The sequence below is a fragment of the Streptopelia decaocto genome, assembly GCF_964273445.1.
Source record: "Streptopelia decaocto genome assembly, chromosome: 7".
Taxonomy (NCBI): Eukaryota; Metazoa; Chordata; class Aves; order Columbiformes; family Columbidae; genus Streptopelia; species Streptopelia decaocto.
This window is the reverse complement of record NC_138661.1, coordinates 60,678,009-60,701,593: the sequence shown is the minus strand read 5'-3', so window position 1 is coordinate 60,701,593 and position 23,585 is coordinate 60,678,009. Positions and strand designations below refer to the sequence as shown.

General features: G+C 38.4%; 1 protein-coding gene across 2 annotated transcripts in view; it reads right to left on the bottom strand.

The window, feature by feature from the left end:
- Positions 1 to 21,446, bottom strand: part of CSTF3 (cleavage stimulation factor subunit 3) — a 49,327-nt gene extending 27,881 nt beyond the window's left edge. Inside the window, exons 1-3 of one of the 2 annotated variants that reach the window (XM_082058919.1) lie at positions 21,200 to 21,446; positions 11,638 to 11,739; positions 11,413 to 11,508 (exon numbers count right to left, since the gene is read on the bottom strand). In XM_082058919.1, the coding sequence (XP_081915045.1) occupies positions 11,413 to 11,508; positions 11,638 to 11,739; positions 21,200 to 21,229 (228 nt within the window). In that variant the 5' untranslated portion in view covers positions 21,230 to 21,446. The remainder of the gene's footprint in view (positions 1 to 11,412; positions 11,509 to 11,637; positions 11,740 to 21,199) is intronic. The other variant, XM_082058918.1, reaches the window with a different exon arrangement.
- Positions 21,447 to 23,585: the final 2,139 nt, after the last annotated feature.

The following is a 23,585-nucleotide window of genomic DNA, read 5'->3' as shown; positions in this document are numbered from 1 at the left end:
GGTTAAAGTGGCTTCCCCTTCTCCTTCCCCTTTAAACTTCACCTTGATGCCTTCAAAGGTTAAAGCTAAACCAGATGGGCTTTCATCTGTTGGAATAGTCCCACTAGTCATAAAACAGCATGAACACCAAAATACAGGTACAGCTACTTTTAAACCTATTGAGTTTATATTAAGTGCTTAGATAACTTATTAAGCCACCTTATACTTGAGTAATTTGCTAGAGATGCACTGAAGTTGGAAAATAAAAATACAGAACACATGCTCCCATGCTTTAGAAATGAAAGCTATGTAGGTGACAAGTCAAAAGAGCTTACACCTTATGTGAGGTGGTTTTTTGTTGTGTTTCTGTTTTGTTTTTTTAACTACACTCCATGTGATTGCAATTATAAAATTAAAACCCATTTAAGTCAGCTGTACTTTTTGTAAGACAAGACTTGTAAAGACAACTCATTAAATTGCTCCTATTTGAAATTCAGCAGTGTTGGATTAGCAGTGAGAAGAGCTGCTCTGACTTCAGATTTTGATGTAACAAAAATGTCATGTGCTAACATTAATTTCACATGCAGGTAGGTAGTTGCATTTACAGTTTATTTCAGGTCTTATGAGAAAGATGAAATAAGAAAGCTTGTCCAAAAAGTCACACAAAAACTCACAGCCCACGTTTCCTAGCAAAAGACATGACATGCAATACAACTGACACTCCAGTTTCTTCCTACCTCTCTCCTTCTCAGTATATGGAGAATACTAGAAGTTAGGGTCGAGTATTTAAGCTAAAGACTCTGATTTTGGAGTAAAGAAAGGATACTGGCACTGGTAAATCCCTAGACTTGCCAAAGAAAGGTTAGCTTTGACCCATAAGCTAGAAAGAAAACGCTGCTTACTGACAAGAAAGAGAAGTGCTACTTTTATGTACACTTGTACAGAATAAATACAGCTGGTCATTCTGCCCTCCTTACTAGAGAGCACTCTCAAGGATTACTTTCTTTTCAGTAAAGCCCTGTTTGATACTAATAATATCATATATTTGTTGCTTTTCACAGTGAAAAATGCATTTGCTTCTATACCCTGTCACCAACAAGTGATGTCCATGCAGAATTAGACACATTCTAGGAAACTGCTGTTTGAGACAGCACAGATCCAGTCAGTTCGATACTTCTTGCCCCTGCCCCTGAAACTGAAATTTTGTGTCTTTTCTGCTACAGCTGACGATTCTGAAACCCAGAGTAAAGTGTTCTGAAACTTCCTGCAAAAAAGATCCTCTTCAGCAGATGGACAGCAGGTGATTATTTGATTTGGACCACGAAGACTTGAACTACTAGCATAGATGCATTGTTACATAGACAAAGACTGGACAGAAAAATACAGAATACTTTCAGATAGCATTTAAGAATGTTGCAAAATGCCTGACAGTTGCAAGCACGGCATTAAAAAATAGTATGCAGGCTCTCAACTGATTTCTTGCATCTAATTTGCACAGAAGCACACAAGGGGTCTCAGAAGTACTAACATGGATCTCTTTTCTTATATTTGGCTGCTTCAAGCTAAGATGCCACGAGCAGTACTTGGTCTGACGTAAAGACACCAAGCACACACCGTCACCAAACCATCATCTGTAAAAGTGACATGTAACTAACACAGTAGCCATTGATAATCTCTATCACTGGCTGAAAAGATTTGGTTAAGTATAAAACACAGAACTGCTGCTAAAACATCATGTAAACCACCTACATTGAGAAGATGCAGCTCACAGCAAGGCAGACAAGGTTCTCAAGAAAAGGCGTGAATTTCCCATGTTCAAACTTTGGCCTAGCGCTGGAAGACGACAGCCTTGACCCATTTTTGGTGTATGTCATCACGGTTATGCAGAATGCTTTAAAAAAATCCAGTCTGAAGATTTAGCAATGTGAAGCATCGCTACAAAACCTCCGTGATTCGCGGAATGAGCCGGCGCTTGAGCAGGGAACTGACCTCGAATACAGATCATAGCAGTAAAACTCCGCTCGCACAGGTGCAAATGATCATAGTCTAGACAGTTTTTAGCAACTCTGCCAGCCTGGGAGAAAGGCAAAACACACGTAACACCACCGAGTTCAAGTAGCTAGTGTAGCTTAACTGCTGGTCAAGATTTCTGTGTGTTGGAGGCACAAAAGTACCCTCTAAAAGCAATGAACAATGTCTGATGCTGAAGCTTGTGCAGAAATGACAGGCTAGTGCAAGTCCGTCATGCAGACTAATGGTAACACCTCATCGGTCTTTATTTGAGTCAGACCAAAGATGAACAAGAATTATCAAACTTAATTATTTAGAAACACCTGTATTTTTCTCATTGGTAAAATAAAATCAAACAAAAAACCACACACACAACCCATCCAACCCCCCCAGATTGACCTTATTTGGGGAATTCCTTGAAATGAGAAAAAATGAAACCCACAAAATGTTTCTGGAGGTAAAACTGAATTTCAGGAACATCGGTAAAATGAAAATAAACACGCAATACCTAACTTTGTGCCCTTTTTTTGTAAATAGATGAGATTTCTTCTGCAAGTCATTTTCAACATCTTAGTAGAAAGAACAGCAGAAATGTTGTGGCATTACTAAAAGAGAAACTTACCTCCACCTGCTTAGTGCCAGAAAAATATTTCTGCTGAATTAAAGTCTGTCAGCTAATTTTAAAATTCCATAGTACTTCCCTTTTAATGGTCATATCTGGCACACACACAAAAAGCATTTGGGATATAATTTGTAAGTATCAATTTTAAATTGAATTGACAAAAAAAACCCGCTTGAATTACGTTTAATCACATCTTATGTGAAGAAATCAATGTTTTAACCTTTAACAATAAATAGTACAGTCAGTTTCCTGCTCAGGCTTACCAGCACTGAGATTTTATCAAGGGCACATACCATGAAATATTCTGAGGTTTTAAATTACTTATACTGCCCATCATGCTCAAGTACTACCATGCAGAATTTTGGTTGACATAAACATACTGATAACATCTCCTTGAGGAATGCTAGCTAGCAGGCAACAATAATGGGCAAGTAACATATACTTACCAGGGCAGCAATTCCTTTTTTAAAGGGGTGGGGTAGGGATGGGGACACTGCTCTATGTTAAACATTTTATCACACGTCCACGGCATCTTTTTCACGTGACTTCAAAATCTCGTGTGTTCGGGACTATTTTCGAGTTCATTTTAAGTAGCTAGTAGGGTAGTCAGGGGCACCTATTTGTACTTTTAAAGATTTATCCCAGTCTATTTAAAGACCAATCCACTTGAAACTTCACATTCTTCATTTTAAGTGAACTGTACTTTCAGTTACCTTTTATATAATGATCAATCATCACCACAAAGTAAGCATTTCTAGCATTATTTTACAATTAGAGAAAATTCACAATTCCGAAAGCAACAGTCCGTCGGTACTAGAATGATGACATATCCTTAGTGAATTTAAAACCGCTGGACTACAGCTCTGAGAGTCAGGGTTACCATTCTAATTTAGAATGACACAAATGTTTCTTCGTGTATGAACTTGCCAGCACCATCAGGTTACCCAGGTAGACTTTTCAAAGCACGCTGCTTGTACTAAAACTATTAATTACTGCAATATCTATAGAAAATCTGGGGAAAGGGGTCAGCTGACATAGTTGAGGGAAGGAGAGTTGCAAGCTGAACTTCCACCAGCAAGATGCATTGCAAAACCCATTTTATGTAAACTTATTCACTGTCATTCATCTTCAACTTACATTAACTACACGTTAGTAAAAGTACGTAACACCTTTATGTAGATAAAAGTCTCTGTGTATTAAATTACCATAATTCAATTCTCTACAATAGTAAAATCAATGAGGAGGCTTCTTACACCTCAAGCTCCTGCATGGTATGACGTTAATAACTATTTTATTTTCTAAGTATCTGTGATACAGTACGAAAGAGTAAACTGTAGAGATTAACTAAACCAAATATGAGGGAAAGTTTAAACTAAACTCATTCCTACAACATACTGCATATCACAGGCTGCTAAATATGTTTATTTGCTTTAGAAATGCAGTATCATTACAATCTCACCAGCATATGCACAAGCATAATTAAGTGATGTTAAGAGCACCACATTTTTTTCTATAATAATTAAGACATAAAAAGGTTTGTCATGGGGTTAGTTTTGGATTTTTTAAAAAAACCTACATCAGGAAACATATAGAGAAGCAGAAAAGTGACAAATACCGTATTTCCTTACTAGTTTTATATAGTCATATTTACAGGAATCAAATGAGGTAAGACAGTTGATCCTCCATCACAGCACTGAACTTCTCAAATTAGTTGATTAAGAGGAACAGTCTGAATTAATAATGATAAAATCTATCTAATTAGGATATATGCATAAACTCCATAAGTGTTTTGTTGAAACATAGAGCAGGTGTCCAAGTATGAGTAAAGTTACCAAGTTTCCTCAGTATACCAACAATTCTAGCTCTTCTCCTTTTGGAGAAAATCAAAGATGTGAAAGCTCTGAAAGCCTTTAGCCCAACGATCAGTCTTCAAGACCTCTGGTTACAGGATCTCCTAACAGATCGGCAACGTGTGCTCACTGGAACTCACGAAAACTAAGTAGAACATAGACTCTGTCACAGGGCTTAGTACAATCAGTTTCGAAGGCAACAGACACAGACAAAGTGTTTACATTCCAGGTTAGAAGTGATTCTATTAAACAGCGTTGTCTGAAGATGCAACAGGACTCTGCTCTATAGTATTTCTGAAAATTGCTCACAAACAAAATTTAAAAATAACATCTTTCTAGTCCTAATGCCTATCCCCTAACCGAAATGTTTGTGATTCCACAGTTCCAATGAACTCTGGAAATGCTCCCACGCCTCTACACTATGAATATTTGTCACTACCAAACCAGCTAAACCCCAACACTGGACAGACTCCAATCACTGTAAGATGATCTTGTGTGTAGTTAACTGCATGTATACAGTGTACCACAAAACTGTGAATGCAGCTTGTGCAGTAGTAGCTATGCACCAGTGTATATAATTTCTTCTCACTTTTCAACTGTTGTATGTAAGAAAGGAAAAAGTCTCAAAGCTCATGGTATCAGGCACACAACACTTCACTATAGAAGTCCAAAATTGTTACTGGACACATAACACGCGTCACATTGAAGCCAGCAACAAGAAAATAACATACCCTAACGAGGGCAAAAATGGAGAACATTTGTACTAACAGGTCATGGGAGTGCCAGAATGAATAGCTTGCCTTCACAGAAACTTCTAGCTAAGAGAAGCCACCATATTACATCACAGCAGTTACTCAAAGCCTTTTCACAGTCTGCAGAGACTCCGCAGCAAATAAAGTTAAGCATTATTTTATGTAGCAGCACTAATAGATAAGGTTTAACAGAAAGTGTTCTCTCAGCCACCAGGCTACTCGAAATCTGAATAAAGAACATCAGGTAACTCAACCAGCTGATAACTGGAAGAGATGTAGAAATGAATAAGAAAATTATTATAGTTCCCTCACCCCTGCAGATGAAGATAACCAATCTCTAGCACACACAGGGTACACAAGAAAGCTCTATATTTTTTATTTCTGGTTCTTTCAGGTTCAGATATGAGAAAACAGCTCAAGTTTGTGTCTGACTTAATGCACATACTCCCCCCTCAAAACCTCAACAGAAGGATCCGCAAATGACTTCAACGAAAAGCACACAATGAGAACACTGTTCACTGTCCTCCTTACATGTGAAAGTGAGACCTCAAAAGTGTGGTGAACAAGAGTTTTATATAACTAACACTTCAAACGGGGATGTTTCTGTCACCCCATGCAGAAAGAATACAACAGAATGGAAAGCAGTTCATGTTTATTAATGTGAAAACAGCAGCACACTATAGAAGAGGGTTCATAGTAATCTCTCCATTAGGCATCACTTCCACTTCAAAAATAAAAACTCCTAATTCTTTCCCATGATATTTTTATGGTAAAATACAGAAAACAGAACTTCAAAGAAATCCACCTCGTGTTCTACTGAGCATTTTCTGAAACTACAAACGTCAATTATGTGGATAACTTTCTGATATTATACAACTTGTAGGACCATGGTGACTACGCAAGATGTACATGCCTGTATTTATATATTGAGTAGAAAAGACAGGAAAGAAGTTGCACTCACTTTCCAGTGCAAGTCTACAATAATCACACAGACAGAACAACATTTATTAACAGGAATGGAATAAATCCACACATGAGTAAGAAAAGATCATAAATAATACAGCTGTAAAAAGGATTAAAAAAAATCTCAGACTGAGGTAGTCAAGAATGTACAATATGGATGTTTGTACAGAGCACCTGCACAGCAGTTTCTCAAAAGCAGTTTACTAGGAGAAATGTGGTAGACTAGTAGGATGGGCATGGATTATAATGGGTATGTCTTCCATTAAGAAATTAACAAAGATCACCTAGTGATATATACAATCTTTTCAGTTGAAAGTACCACTAAACAGAATCTCAGCCAAGAAGTCTATTCTACTTTGACTTCTGATCACTCCAACTTCATCCTGACAGAAGTCAGTTCCCATTTTTCCCCAAGCAGAAGAATTTTGGTAGCATGTATAGCAACTCTTTTCTGAACTCAGAACCAGATTAAAATAAAACAGGGGAAGAAAATGCTTTGAAGAAACACAAACATTTTAAACAAAAACAATCATTTTTCTAAATGGTTTTATTTACATTTTTCATATACAAGTATGTTAAATGATACATTCTGACTAGTATCCACACCAGTGTGAAATACATGAATTAAAGATACTGATGTATCGCATATGATGAAATGCAAAACAAATCAACCCTAAGCTTTGGTCCCACCCTCTGAATCCTCATACCGCATCTGGTTTGTTACTGAGACATCTAAAATTCAAAGTGTTCATATCGGATAGAAGTTATCTGAACAAATATATCTAGTTTCATTTCTTTAGAACGCGGAATAACACAGGAATCTTACTTGCAAGATTTGCAAGACGAGAAATACACATTAACAGCCAAACACTTTACACACGTTACTAGCTTTGTATTTATTGTTTCTAGACTTGGGGTATTTGTCACAACTGTCTTGTGCTTACGATTTTTATATCTTTAATTACGTCAACCTTTCAACCCCTACTAACAACAGTTCAAATTGACCAGGATATAATGCAATATGCTCAACAATAAAAAAGTTAAAAAGGTGTGGTATGAACTGGCCTGAAACATTCAGGACAATTACAGATCAAAGTTTCCAACTGGAGCAACTGGAACTAAAAAGTCTTTAGATCATTAAAAGAAATGTAGCAAACACATGAACATGGTATAATCAATATGCCTAAGAGGATTTTCAACCTGGTGATTTCTCAAAGGAAATTAGCAGGGAAAGAGGTGACAACTTCAAACTCTTGCTTCAGAACTACTGAAACATTTACAACACCGATAAAGTAAAAGTTCTTTCAGGTGCATGAAAAGCATTATCTAAAAGAAGGTTCAAACAGTCAAAGAGACAAAGAAAATAGTAATAGACAGCTGGGCCTAGTGGATCATAGGGTGTATTACATCAGAATTTATTTTTTACATTTCTGTAGCACCTCAGAGGCAGATGCCAAAAGCACTTTAATCACTGCAGTGTGCCTCACAACAACCCTGTGAGGTAGGTAGGTATCTGTTTTAATAATGACAAAGCAGGTTAAATAACTTACCCAAGAAGACACAGCAAACCAGCAGAGCAGGCTAGAATCCAGATCATGTGATCTACAAGTTTAACATTATGGCACATGTGGAAATGAGACTTATATACTCCTTTTTAAAACTGTGCAAGAGGCACTGATGTGAATTGATTCAAGCTTTCTGGAAGCAGATTTTTATGGGAAAGGTATCAAAGAGAAAAAAGTGCTTTAAGCAAACAGAGAAAATGAGAGTCTGAGTAAGAAGAGTGGCATTACTGAACCACTTTCTAAATTTTAGTAGGTGCAGAACAGCAACTGTTTTACTTCCTAAAATATGTATCAAAAAGAGACTACAGTCTGTCAAATTCAACAAATGAAACTGTGCTCACAAGTCTTGGGCATTCAAATGGTATGACCCCAAAATGCCGTGAGCTGGGAGTTATTTCTTCAAATTCTATTATTTCTATGTCCTGTAATTGCTTCTTTGGGTGTCAGAAGAAATAAGAACCAGTGTGAGAATCAAAATGTTTTGACCAATTCAAACTTTAATAGTAGAGTTCTCATTAACAAACTGGCAAAGCATGCTCTTCCCAGTTAATTTCCACATTCTAGCAACTAAGAAACCAGCCATAATAGAGACCAGAGCATATAAATTAGTGCTTGGCACATCAGAAGGAAATGTGAAGTACTTAGTTACTTCAACACAGTCTGCATATCTACAGCAGTAAGTTAGACGATATACTACATGCTGAGCACTGCTTTACACTATATTCCAGTAGGGAACAAAGTCATACACAAAAAGGAAAACAGTCAGTGAGCTGTATAAACACTGTCATAAAAACAAGAGGTAATCACAGCAGTAAGGCCTGCACGTAGAAATTTTACATCACAAAATGAACTGGCACACGCAAGGGAACAGTTTGTGTTCGTGTAGATTATAAACAATGATTTCTATTTGAAGACTGGAATGACTAAAAAGAACACACTCCTCAAGTTAGGGAAATTTAAAGATTTCTAAAAGAATACAGCCGCTAAAGGGCTAATTCAGTTTTTGTAAGGCCATAATCATAACCCTCACCCTAACTCATCTTCGAATAACAGACCACCGCTATGCAATGATATTCAGCTCAGATTTATGTTGTGCAGAGAACAAAATTCTCTAGTGAAAGACAATATGCCAGAAAACCACCCCCAATTTCTTCTCCCTTATTGTCTTTCTGTGATTACAAAGAGAAAACATTATCATGTTAAAGAGGAAAGTGATATTCTTGTTTTTACATCAGCAAAAACAGAGGACTGAAATTTAGCAATTTTCAGATTTAAATACTGAGGCAGTGAAAGTGAATCAAAAGCAATGCTAAACGAAGATTTAACCCAGGTTTAGTTTCCCAACTGAAGGCTGGAAAGATCTGTACTTCTGAACTATCCAAGAGAAACTTTCTAGCAGAAGACTACTAAGATTTCCAAGGAAAAAAGCTTTTGAAAAATACCTTCCCTATATTCCTTGTACATCTTCAGGCTGTAATGAAAGAAGCCTCAAAACAATTCCTCTACCTAAGGTAGCCTTGAAAAATTAACTCAAGCCTTAATTTATGTTCAACCATGCTGTTAAAAGAACATTTAAGAAAACACTTCAATTTGAATTTCCTCTCAGACGGGACTATACATAGGATATGCAACTTAAAACAATGCTGACAACAGTGCCCAATCGTGTGAGTATATTTTTTTAGACAGATGAATTTCGAAATAAAGTTATTTGAGCTTATAGCTATAAATGGTTACATATACTAAAAAAAGGCAGAGATGTTGCTTTTTAGTTAAATTGGTCACGATGTGAGGCTTGAGAGAAGTTACTGGAACCACGAATAAAAAGCTGAGTCATAACTGAGATTTTAAATATTTGCCTGTTAAGTTGAAAAATATTATTTTTTAAAGCAACCTCTTATATTTGTTTCCAGGATAACCACTTTCAAGTGTAACCTCTACCACAACTCTGAAGTTCATGTTTTTCCATTGTTTTGAATTACAAATTCATACATTTAATTTCTCTTGTATTTGCAGTGTAGTCATAGGCAGGCAGACACACACACACGCACGCACACAGGGGCACACATGAGCTAGTGATCTTTATGTCAGTTCTTTCCTTCTCAAATGTACTTGTGTCACTCGGTTACCATACCTGCTGGAGAGAAGCTGACCTCCCTTCCTTGAAGAAGCAGGTAAAAAAATCATACCCTAGACTGTTTTAAGTTTTGACACTGTAAATGTTTCTAAATACTAATGGATTATAAATTATTTAAAAAGGTATCACAGGAGGCAATGTCTGTCAATTCAGCTCTGAACACAGTTCAAGACAAGAAGCTTTACACTGATAATGGTACTTTCTAACGAAAGATCTACAATGTAGGCTTTCTGAGGTGGTCTTATTCACCAATTAAGTTTGAGGCATAGGAAAGATAAAGGTTTAAATAAGCACAGAAATCAGATAACTTAATGTCATCATCAAGTTAGACTAGCTTCCACAGACCAGATCCTGTAGTGAACATTGCGGGGTACAAGAGGCTAATGGATTTGGCTGCAGGGTCCCACATGGAAAAATACACATCTGTATGTGTTAGTGCATTCACAATCTCCCAAATATGTTCAATCATTGACATCCCAACCACCACTATAAACTACTGAAAACAAAATAGTGAAAATTATAATGTTTAATTAGGTAATATTAAATTTAGGTTGCACTATTTTGCACCAGAACATCTTACTATAAACTGCAATATAAAAATTTGTTAGATTCCCATTATTCCAATTTTATTTAATCTTCAAAATTTACTGCCAAAACACATTTGGGTATGGTATTTAATATCAGATCTGATCAGTAAACAATGCAGTATTGTGAGTCAGATTGCTGCTTCGCAATTTTCAAATAAAATGGAAGAAAAATTAGGCAGTTCATTTCTTATCTACAGAACACAAGTCCACACCCCTGTAGTTTAGCATATAGAAGACCCATCTCTAAAGAAAAATGTGCATCTAAAAGATACCCGCAAAAAACACATGTATTGGTGTTAACTATCAGCTACAGAAAAATGTTAAAAAAATCAATTCAGACTATAAAGTGCATTTCATAACATGTCATTAAAGATTCTTTAATCAATTAACTTAGTGGGAATTTTTATATAGTTATGTAAACAATCACAATTTTGGGGGGATTTTTAGAAACTAATGAGTTGTACTAATATATTTGCCCAGTATTTTCACTCCAGAAATCAGCTTCCAACCCACCCCCCGACCCCCAAAATACTTTTCACAGAAACACCCGATTCCCTAAGAAAGCAAAAAAATTGAAAGATCCAAACATCCACAAAGTCATTCAAATACGTCTGTACGTATAAATGAAAAAAAAAGTCCTCTAAATAAATGACACGGGAGGCAATAAATTGACACGACAAGTAAATAAAAGGCTAAAGCACTCCAATACCATTGAAACGGTTTTAATGTTGTTGCAATTCCATAATGCAACAATCATCAACTTATAAAAGACCCAATACTTTAGAATTCATTTTAATCACTCCTTTGTACCTATTTTACAAAATAAAGGCAAGGCATATTCAAAATCCCCCTTTGCCTACATTATATGTGCCTATCTTATTTATGCTTATGAAAGTGTAAACTTAAACACCTATTAAATGTTATATAAGAAAGAATGTAAAAATATTAACCTCTGCTTCAATGTACAGTTTCCAGAATCTGCCAGAACTGGGGAACTGGGCAACAAGGCGTTCATAGGTCTTCCGTGCTTTGTCTATAGGTTGATTCTAAAAATTGAAAATCAAAACAGCATTTACAATATTATGATTTATGTAAATGAATTTGTTGATTTTACTCCAGAACCAAATAGTGTGAGTGGACCATAGATAAGGAAATGTAATCCTATGTCACTAAACCTGTGCCTCTCGAATGAGAATGCTCCAAGCGTCAAGGTCATATGGATTTTCTTCTAGTTTCTTTTCAGCTTTCTTCACTTTTTCTGGGACATATTCAGCAGCCTAGAAAAATTAAAAAGAAAACATAAGAGATCACAAGTAGAGTTTGGGAAGTTCTGTCTCAGCTACAGAGTCAAGCTAACAACAACATTCTGACAACATTTCAGATCTCAGTTTTTATGCTGGAGCTACTAAATTGCAATTTTATCTGGAAAACAAGTTGTTCCAGTAAGATAACACACTCTCTTACCACAAAATGTTCTACATGTTTGGTGATCCAGCAAAAAGCTAGACTAAACTGAATAAATGTTTCTAAAGCTGTAGAACAAATTTCAGTTTGCCAGAAAATTTATTGCACTATGAATTTCAAACAGTTTTAATGAGCTGAAATTTTTAAGATGCAAAAACCAAATTCAGACCAATTTTTCCATTACAGACCTCAGCCAAACAAATTCAGGTTACTGCACGAGTCATTCTGTACATGCAGGACAGTAAGTATGTTACATCACAGGTTACAGATTTCATAAGAAAACTAGGAGATGAGAGTTCTAGTAGCAACATACACACATTATCCAAGCACAAATTTTAAATTTCTGATCTGTCAGTCAGTGTATTCTTACACTTGCCTTCCTGTAGCTTTGGCACTATTTTTTTTTTTCACTCAGATTCAAACTGGAGTTTAAAATCTCTTTTTGATACTATAAGCTTTAACAAATCCAATGTTAACATAGTTACTATTACAGTATAGGCTTAAGTGTTCTTTTAAAGACTTGTGGAAATGTTTTAAATTTATGATCTCCAGAATTTTTTTTCTAGATTTAACACTGTCAGCACAAGTAGATGAAAGAATTACAATCTGATGACCCCATACAGACAAGTCTTAAAATACATGCTTGTTCCAACCCTAAATTGTTGTTCTGACCTGTATTCCAAACAGCTTATTTACTAACTTTCCATACTTGACTCATTTTCAGGCAGATGTTAGTGGTCCCAAATCACATGATCAAGTAAATTCTTGCCTTTGTGAGATGTAACAATAACCTGTAAATTATTACTACAAGACCTTTCTTGTGAAATTTTACAAGTTAGCTACATAATTACTGTTAGAATATATAACTGTATTGTAGACCGCAGCGTGACATTTACTGTACAGAAAATTCTAAAGAATCCTGTCGGTTGCAAAAAGATTATTTCATGCAATCATTTTAATTCTTAATATTGGATCTAGGTCAATATATAGCTCTGAAGATTAAAAAGAGCAAACAGGAGAGAACACACTTATAATGGGAAGTGAACGTAACTAGACATGTAACACTACAGAGGTGTGACTTCTAGTAAAATTAACAAGCATCACTCCTGAAAGGAAGCAAACATTACAAGAACACAAATCCAAGGTATTATTAATGGATTTTATTGGAAGACCATTTACAGCGGCATTATTCGAAGATAAGCTGCCAGCGAAGCACTATACAAAACAGTGATTTAAAAAAAAATAAAAGCAGGGGCTAGCAAGTGCAGTAAGCCTGAGTTACTTAGTCACATTAACTTGATTTTCAGCAGTGCCCTGCCCCTTTGCTGTTGTCAGCTTCTGCAAACACACTACTATATAATAGTTGCTTATGTTATACAGAGCAATTCAACTTGATCATTTTAAAAAGTTACCATATTTTTGAATGTTTTTCAGCACTACCAGTTTTTGTGTCAGCCCTACCAGCAAGATAATTCAAGGCATATCCCTTAAAAGATTTTAAACTAAATTTACTTATAAAATGAACAATCAAAAATGTTGTAGAACTGTTCCACTGATATATAATAGCTGCCACGCATGAAAGGGAAACAAAAACAAAAAAAAAAAATCAGTAGAAGGGGCTTTTTGGGAGTTTAAAGACCATTATTATTTTCTATTCAGTTTTTGAGTCATTCTTAACATCAATTGATCAGTGCAAACCAATGTAGCTTGGAAGGCAAGTATCAAGTCTCACAGCAAACTAAATTATAAAACTAATTTGACTAAAAAGTTCAAGTTTAAATTTAGGAGCTCAAAGTTGTCAGCTCAAAAGTAGTACATTTATAAATGTCCACATGAATGTTTTTACATTCCTAAGTCCATCAAAATTCTGACTCTGCAATACTGCATATGTTACAGTTCAACTGATACAGCCTTGAGATGCAGAACACACTATGAAATGAACTAGAGGTTTTATTTCCTCCAAAATGACATGCATAAACATATTTCGGTTACAGAAGACAGTGCTGAACCTGAAATTTCCAAAGTTTAAAGACTATTCGTGTAAGTTGTCTCTACAGATGACCCAAAGTTGAAGTGTTGTTTATTCAAATAAAGCACTAATTAAAATTTGCCCAGATCAGTGATAAGCATTGCTTCTCATGACTTTTCATTTAAGTGAAATCTACTTGTCTCAAATATTCAACCAAGCATATATTATTTTGCATTCAATTAGATAGAAATGCCTATCAGGAGTATTATTAATGTCAGCTACAATTAAAAAAAAAATTAAAATCACCCTACAAAAATAAGGGAAGCATTTGTTGAAGCACAGGGTGCTGCACTGTAGTGACTTTCAAACAGGAAGCAGAAGAACAGGGCACTGAAGCAAACCTCAACTATTTGAGTAGTAAGCAGTTCAGTTGTACTATATCAAACCTTTCCACACGACACACAAAATAACTCAGCTGTACTGACACTCCAGTCAAACAGTTAAGGCTTCTGGGAATTTGATTTTACCAATGCAGATGTATGGCAATAAACTTAGGTTGAAACAAATTAAGCTAATGAAAAAAAAAATGCTGATAAGATGCATATTCATAGCAATGCTACATTGATTTTGTGTATGTGATACAGTACTCCTAATATGCATAAAAAGATTAATCAAATTTTCATTCTTTTATTGGAAAAAATAAAAGACTAATTTCCTAAATCAGCAAATTTCACTTAGCTGCAGCAGTTCTCCACATAATTATATAAGACAAAAATTACAGGTGCTCTACAGAATTGAAAATAACTATATGATCAGGGTTCTAAACAACTGCTTGGAATTGCTTGTACCTTATGTCATATGTAAGAAAACAATTTCTTAAGGCCAGTGAGCACTCCCTCTCCTGTCCCTAATCCTTCTCCAGGTTGGATAAGATCCATCCACATTTGAGAGGCAGACAGCACTGCAGTGTCCTGGAAATAAGGCCCTCATTACCTTGCACCTTCACAAATAATCACTCCTAATATATTGGAGAAATCAACACTTAGGATTTCCAGTTTGGATCATTTTGGCAGAACTAGGCACGTGAGCAAAGCTGCATTCAGTTACACATCAAACCTGTGAGGATTAACATCTACAGCAAGCATGCAGTGAAAGAGAACAAGGAGCCTGACAAGCTAGCTCAGCTGTAGCCTGAAAGACACTTGACCCCAGTTTTGAAAACTGCATGTTAACTGCACTCTGTGCCTAGGTCTGCTGTTACCACAGTTCAAGGGTATGTGGCTTTTGATTATGTATTTTTAATTGCACTGCTTGCACAACAGTCAGTATCCAACACTGTGAATATTTAATTCTTGGGTGTTTGTTCATTGCCAAGATCCTGTCCCTAGATAAGTATTCTCAGTCCCTCCCTGTGGTTAACAGAGGCACTTGAGCTAATCTCATCCTGTAACAAGCCAGTTCAGGGAGTTAAATCAGCAGAAAAATAATCCTATTAGAAAAGTTCTTAACTTTCTAATAGTTCGGCTCCCTAATTTCAGGATCAGATGTGATGCACAATAAAGGATGCAAAACCATACAGGACTTCAGCAGTCCCAAGTTAGATCAGCTTAAACTACCACAAAACTGCACCTAACCAGACAGATACTGGCTTTTAAATTTGCTGTCTGAAAAGAAAAAAAAAGCTGCAAAGGATTGTTGCATACAAACTGGAAAATACTTCTTTCTCTCTGCTTTCTGTGTTCCGTATACCTCCCATATAATAGGGCTCCTTTCCCACAAATAACCCTCTGAAGGTCAAGGAATTCTTTTAGCACTTAAGGCTCCATGTCCATGATTATCTGTATTATTACCATCTAGTTTGATTCACAGCTTCCTTTTATTTTTCATACATAGATAAATAACAATGGATTTTTAGTTTCATAGATAAAGAGTGTAAAATTATCTTCATGACCACAGTTTCCAAAATCTGAAAAGGCCCAAACCAAGAAGTCTAGGAGCTCCTTCCTGCAAAATACATTAAATTTGGATTTTGTGCACTTGAATTCTATAGAGTATCAGAGGGAACAAGACCAGGACAAACAAAGTTGACTTTTAGTATTTAGTAAAAGTTATTTATCAATCACCTTCAAGGAAAAAAGAATTGGTTTATACCTTACTGCTAAAAGCAACGATCAACCGGTTCCCCATGCCTCTGAGAAGGAACCCTCATGACTCTGAAGTGTGTAATAAAATACCAAACCAAAGACCTCTTTCAATTATTCGCACCACCTAATGCACCCAGGTGCTTAAAGTATCCTCCTGTTTCCACAAAAGGGTCTTCTGCTGTGAAAAGGAAATTATTTAAACAGCTGTTCCATCTGGGAAGTGGTCAGTTTAAGATGCCCTAAAAACTGCCACTAATTATGAAACAACTTCTACACAACTTCTACAAACAAGATGTATAGGCCACTGTACAAGAAAAGGCAGAAATTTTAATGGCTAGTTCAGTGAAATTGGTTCAACATTAAAGAGGAGTTTTACACCCATTAAGACAGAGGCTACTGTTTGCAGGTTTTGGCTCATTGCTGCACAGTTTAACACAGCCTGGACTGTAACACACCCAACGAATATAATTTAAACAATATTAACACGCGACTTGACAAGCACTGTTAGTTGTCCAGTTAGGTTAACTTACAGGTCTGTCTACCCCAAGGTTTTTTTAGTTATAGCTGTATGTGCATAGAAAAAGTTTTTAAAATCCTTTCTTCAGTAACACAATCCTTTACTACACTATAGTTACACCTTATCAATCCTTGCACTTTCTTAAATTTATTTTCAACGTCTTGCCTTCTTCTATTCTACCACTAAATCAATTCAACTGTGAACATAATCTTTAAAAAAGCTTTGTCCATTAAGACTAGGTCACTCTTAACAGATATAACCCAGTATATTCATCTTAAAATAATACTAAAGGATACTTTTGTAAGTACTGTCTCTCTCCCAACATAATATAGGCTGTTTTATATCTCTGAACAAATCAAGAGTTTTGGATTGGTAATGATTACCATTCTTTCCTCGTGAGACTATTTCCCAAATGTTACCATTTAGACACATTTTCTGCTTTAACCTCTTGGTATACCTGAAACATACTGACCACAGAAATGCAGCTAGAATATAGTGTTTACAACCATGTAAAAATTGAAAAAGAACCCCCACATTACTAACTTAAAAGTTCTCCTGCACCAAGGTTTATGGTAATTCTGTTTACAACCTGTTCCTACAGTAAATGTAAACAATGATAGTAAACCCAAGTTTACTATATATCATTTAAAACAATATGCTCTTAGAGGAGATTCTTTCAAATGGCTCCTCTTGACATATTAAACCCACACAATCCTGCAAGAACTTCTCCTTTCATTATTGTGCTCAATGACACCTATTTTTAAAATGTTAATCTAAAGTTAACTACAATAGCATTTACTATCACATATAGAATTCAGAAACTTACATGATGTACTACATCAAACACACACATGGCATGAATGAGAAGCAGGAGTAGGAAGGGATAAAAATACCAGTAAGAAACTGGAACAGACTGCTTTAGAGCTCTCTTCCATATTCACAGAGACAATACAGGCTTTTTTTTTTTTCCCCCACAGCTCAGTCTTGGACCAGATTCACAGCCATGTAAAGCAACACGCATCGCAGACTGGGGTGCATATCTTTGAAATAGCTGCAGAAAGTGTGAAATGTATGTTCTAGCCTTAAAAGATCAGAAGGTAACTAACGCAGGAGTAAAGCAAATCCTGCATCAAGTCTTCAGATAAAATTGATGCCTGCAAGTATATATTTACTAAGTGGATAAGAACAGTGGTTGTGCCATGGTAGAAAAAGACACAGAACAAAACAAGTTAGGTCTTACTAGAGCTCAAATGAAACTCGATGTGTATATTAAGGTTCAGAAAAATGTAAAGACATACAGAGGTGCAAGTATGTACTCTTTGTAACCTTGTCACATGAAGAGACTGGAAAGAGCTTGTCAGGGAATTTTCTGACGAACAGTGGCAGATGTAGCCTTTCAGTCTACATATGCGGATTTCTATGATACAAACAGGGCTAAGTGTTTGTTATTCTAAAAACTGACCTTGGAAATTCATGTAGACCTTGCCAGGAGTCTGTCAGGGACCTAACAGATTTTAAGGCCTGACATAGTTCAACTGGTTCTGCAGAAATTAACTTGGGTCCAGCATAGTTACCACAGTGCAAGAATTTAAAATATAATGTAACAGTGGTGGCTTCATCACATTTCCTTGTGCCCCTGCTGCAGTCTGTTCTACAATAATGATGCAAGGAGACAACCTAAATAAGGTAGCTTATGCTCCTGCTCTACACAGTAAAGCAGTCTAACAAGGCCTGGAGCTAAGCTCAGTGTAAAGGCAGTAAAAGCCACATTTCAATTGCAGTGCACCTGGTACAATAAAGCCTCAACTCCAACTGAGACTTCAACTTTACAATAGGTTTAGTCTTCCACCCTCCCTCCATCCAACTTTCCACTTTCTGTTCTTCCTTCTCACACTACTACAACTTTGTACTTGCTGGAGACGGCGTGGCAACTTGTTATTCACCTGGCTGCTTTTGGAAGTCCCCCCAAACCCTAACATCTGGGAAGCAAAATGTAGACATGCCTGCATGTCAGTGAGTCAGAATTAACAACTCTGATTTGTCAAAGATCTTTAACAGCTGCACCATACGCTATCACACATACACCTTATGCACAACGGATAGAAATTAACTGTACAGTCACCCCCTTATACTCATCTATGTGACTGTCAATGAAAATGGCATCCACAAACTCAGAAGCTGGTTGTGGAAGCAACAGATGAAACCTGGAAGAGGAAAGCCAGACCCAATCCCTGCCCAGCTTCAGCTTCTTACAAAAAGAAACATTTATAACCATAAGAATATTGCGCATGTAAAGCCAGACTGCCTTCCAGATAGCACTAGGTTACAATATATTTAGCAGCTGCACTGTAGGGAAGGGAACAAGGCACAACAGCCCCAGTCACAATACTTTCACAATACTTTACTGCTCTTCCTTACACCGACATGCAGTGAATTTAGGTCTATCACACTGACAACCACAGTCAGACTGGCATCAACACTAACTTAAGGTACACCTGCCCCACCACACGTTGGATGCATGGTAGCCTGGGGTGTGCAAAACTTCATGGTAGTATCAGTAAAAACACTGATATCAAATTATGGCCTATCTTAACATAAGGAATAAGAAACAGAAGTCTACCGGGGTAGGAAAAAAAAATGTACAAGACAACTTAGTGAAACTGAAGAAAATTGATGGGAGATAACCAACCAGAACAAAATTAGAGACTTCTAGGAAACCAGAATCCAGAGGCCTTGATAAAGAGGATGGAGTAGAATAAAATTAACCTGACCTATAATTATGAGAGTGGGTTTTTTTGTTTAAATGCACCCAATGTAAAGCCAGTAATCACAATGAGTAAAAAAGATGAATCCTAATACGGACCAAAAAAATACAAGCCATATGTTAAAATACATACTTTACACAAGCTGCAAATAATGATTTGCAATTTTTTGAATGCTAAAACCCTCTGTGACACAGAATTGTGATATTAAAGCTGTTACTGTCTGTATCCTGAAGTAAAAGCTATTCTGCAAAGTAATTAAACCTTTTGCATATTAAATTCTCCCTTGCTAAAGAAAATAAAACCTTAAGTCAGCACTGCTCTTCTTTAAGTTAAATAGTAAAGTATTACAAGCTACAGAAATACACTACTTCACCCAACAGTTTAATTATGCAATTAAACATCAATGTAATTAAAAAAAAAAAAAAAATTGAGTGGGTAGCTTAAAGGTGAAACATACTACACACATCAGGATTATCAAAATTTTATTGTAGCATATGCTTACTTCTTTGTAGCCATCCACCTTATGATGAAATAAACCATTCTGAAGAATCCCTTGCTTAAACATACTACAAGTATATTTATTAACTTAACCAGCTTTGAGCAAACGGGCTGGTAATTCATAGGATATTTTCCTAATGAAAGAGAAACTGGCTATTTTACATTCTTGAGCCCTTGTCTTTCCTACCTCCCTCAGAACCGGTGATCTTACAAAAAGTTTACATGCCACCCTTTCAGAGTACAGGCCCAGACACACAGAAACATAACCTGTTTTGTAAAGAGAGCGACATTCTACAAAGCTTCTTAAGGGAGCACTAAGACATAAGCTTAATTTTAAGTATTTTTGTAGGCTACATTGCCCACTAAGGCATGCCAGTGTTACCAACTGCTCCTCCCTCAAGTAGGAACTTCCACACTCACTCCTCCAATTAATACCGGTTTTGAACATAGCCTTAACTATTAAGAAGAACTGTTCAGAGAAATTCTGCCTGTAAGTAGGAAATAATTCAAGCTAATACAAAATTTAAAAAGCTAACATACAACATTCAGATTTTGCCTGCCTAGAAAACTAGAAGTTGTGATAAATATTTTGATATATTAAAAAACCTAAACCAAACCCAAGTGAAACAATAGTTATTTCCCCCAGCCAAACGCAAGAATGCTGTGCCAGAGATTCTGGAACATTTTTATTGGTTTTATTTTAAAGGTGTTTTAATAATGCTTTATTCTGGAGAAGAAACGTATTGTTAAGGAGCCACAAAACCTTATATGTTAAATGCATATGTTCAGCAAATGCCCACTTCACAAAACGCTTCAAATTATCGGTGTAAACGGCTTATCCGGGTTTCATTGTTCCTCCAGAGCGCGTGTATTCAACGACCACGAATAAAAGAACGCGGGGGAATAAAAACTCACCGGGGTGTCTATTGTCCACCCCGACGTGAACTCGGGTCTGCTCACCGGGAACGCGAGGGCTGACACAGACATAGTTTGGGGAGTACTACCGGTTTGACCGGGGCGGCCGCTGGGAGCGGCCCCGCGCTCCCACTCCCCCCGCGCGGCGCTTGGCTGACGGCACAAACCCGCGTTCCTCGGCAGGGGTGTGTGCGGGGCAAGGGGAAGGGAGCGCGGGGCCGCTGAGGGACCGGCAGGGCCCGGGGGGGCAGGAAGCGGCACAGGCCGCGCTCCCCTCAGCCCCGGGGCGGCCTCAGCGCGCCAGCGGCTCCGCGACCCCCACACGTTCATCCCCGCCGCTCCGCCGAGGCCTGCGTAACACGGCCGCCACCAGGGACCCCCAGGCCAGACCGCCACGGCGGCCCTGACCCCCCCACGCTGTTCCCCTCAGGGAGCGGCCTGCGACCTCACTCTCCTCCCGCTCACCTGGTCGCCCGCGGTTCCCTCTCCGGACATGGCGTGTTAAAACAGGGCTGGGGCACAGAGGCCCCAGTCAGATTAAAAACCCCTTTTTAAAAAAGCGCCCGGCGCCGCTGCCGCCGCGGGCGCCTCCCCCAGCCGCGCCAACCGCCGCTGCCCGCCTCTCCGGCAGCGACAGCGACAAGATGGCGGCGCGGCCCCGAGCTCCGGCTGCGCGCGGGGGCGGGAGGAGGAGCTGCGCCGCGCGGGGGGCGCTGGGAAGAAGCTGGGGCGGCCGCTGAGTGGCCGCCGGGTGGCTCGGCGGGGAGAAGTGCGTCACGGCAGCGCGCGGCGCCGGAAGTAGTCAGTGAGCGCGGCTCCGCTGGAGGCGCCTCAGGGAGGGTCGGGGGCGCCGGGGCCCGTCAGCCGCGCATCTGGGTCCGCGCCGTTTCCTCCCCGGTTGTGTGTGGGGCAGGCGCACTGCCCGCCGCGTAGAGGCAGGGCGAAACGCTGGAGCTCGCTCCGGAGCCGCGATCGGCGCGCTCCATGAGGGGTGGCTGCACAGGGCCCTGCGGCCCGCTACAGCCGTGCTCATGGCGCCTGTGAGAGTCGCAGTGTGGGCGTTTTCTCACAGCGCTTGGTCCTCGTTTTCTCGTGGGCCGTTTATTGTTGAAATCCCCTTTACTCTGCCCTGGTGAGACTGCATCTGGAATATTGTGTCCAGTTCTGGGCCCCTCAGTTCAAGAAGGGCAGGGAACTGCTGGAGAGAGTCCAGTGCAGAGCCACGAAGATGATGAAGGGCAATGCTCCACTCCCTTATGAGGGAAGACTGGGGGAGCTGGGTCTCTTTAGCTTGGAGGAGACTGAGGGTTGACCTTATTAATGTTTATAAATATGTAAAGGGCGAATGTCATGAGGAAGGAGCCAGGCTCTTCTCAGTGACAACCAGTGATAGGAAAGGGGCGGTGGATACAAACTGGATCACAGGAGGTTCCACTTAAATATGAGAAGAAACTTCTCAGTGAGGGTGCCAGACACTGGAACAGGCTGCCCAGGGGGGTTGTGGAGTCTCCTACTCGAGACATTCAAAACTCCCCTGGACACCTTCCTGTGTAACCTCATCTGGGTGTTCCTGCTCCAGTGGGGGGATTGGACTAGATGATCTTTTGAGGTCCCTTCCAATCCATAACATTCTATGATTCCATGAAAGTCTAAAAGACAGTGGGCAGAAATGAGGAGGTTTTGGTGACCTCTATCCTGACCCTGGGGACTCATCTTGGGTTGTTTGCTTAACGAGGTGTTGCCTCTGGGACAGTCACTTCTTGGCGGGGAGCCAGCAAAGTAATGTCAGCAACATCTGCTAGCGGTAGACCCATCTCTTCCAGCTCACAGGAGCTCTTATTACTTCAGGAGGAGGCAAATTCAAAAGACATCAAGGATGTAGAAGGCAGCTCCCCTAAAGATATTTAGTTTTATTTATGAAGTAATCACCAGTCTGCCTGTGAGAGAAGGGCTTTGAATTGGCCACTGCAGAGAAACTGCTATATGAAACGTGCATTGAAGGAGGCTTGGCAAACACCGCGTTGAAAGCTGACTTAGCTGCCTTCACAACAGCTGTGTAAGTGTTCTTAAAATTGTATAATACAGTAATATTCATTCAAAAGTACTTAAAGTAACTTGATACTAGTACTTTTCAGGTTCCTTTGCACTTCATCATCCCGAAGTTACCTAAATCACAGTACTGTGTGGACAGAGGACATAAGAAAAGCATAATATGCAACCTTTTCTTCTTAAGCTTGACCTGCTCCAGCCCCTGCAAAAAAAATGGGAGCAGATAGTCAACACTTGACCAGTCTCTGGAGTAATATTTTTCTCCTTAGTATTGAAGAATTTTGATTCTGTTATTCTTCCGAAGTGAAATACAGACATGGCTATCAATCTGTCTTGATAGATAAGCTGTCCTCAATTTCCTTGAGAATAGTGATTTTGTGATACCAGGCTGATTTGTTCTTTCTCATAGAGTATTTCTTCTGTGGCACAATAGATTGCATTTTGAAAATATTTTACACATAAATACAATTTCTAAAGAATTGCATTTCCAATTCACCAGTGCAATGTTTTTCCATTTCCTGTGTAGGAATCAATTCATTATAAGTAATTGGTGAAAGCAACACTGGCGAAACTTCCAGTTAGATAATATGTATGTTATTCTAGGTCTAAAGGATGTCAGCTTCACTAGTGGCCTGGTTGAAATTTTATTCTAGTTCTTTGGGGTTTTTTGTTCAAGTATGTTCTCATTTTAGCCGTTTCTGAATTTGTGATTGCCTTGTTCAGTTTCATAGAATTATGAAAGTGTTTTTGAATGATGACAGCACCAACATCATCTTGCTTGTCTAGCAGAATGAATTAGTAA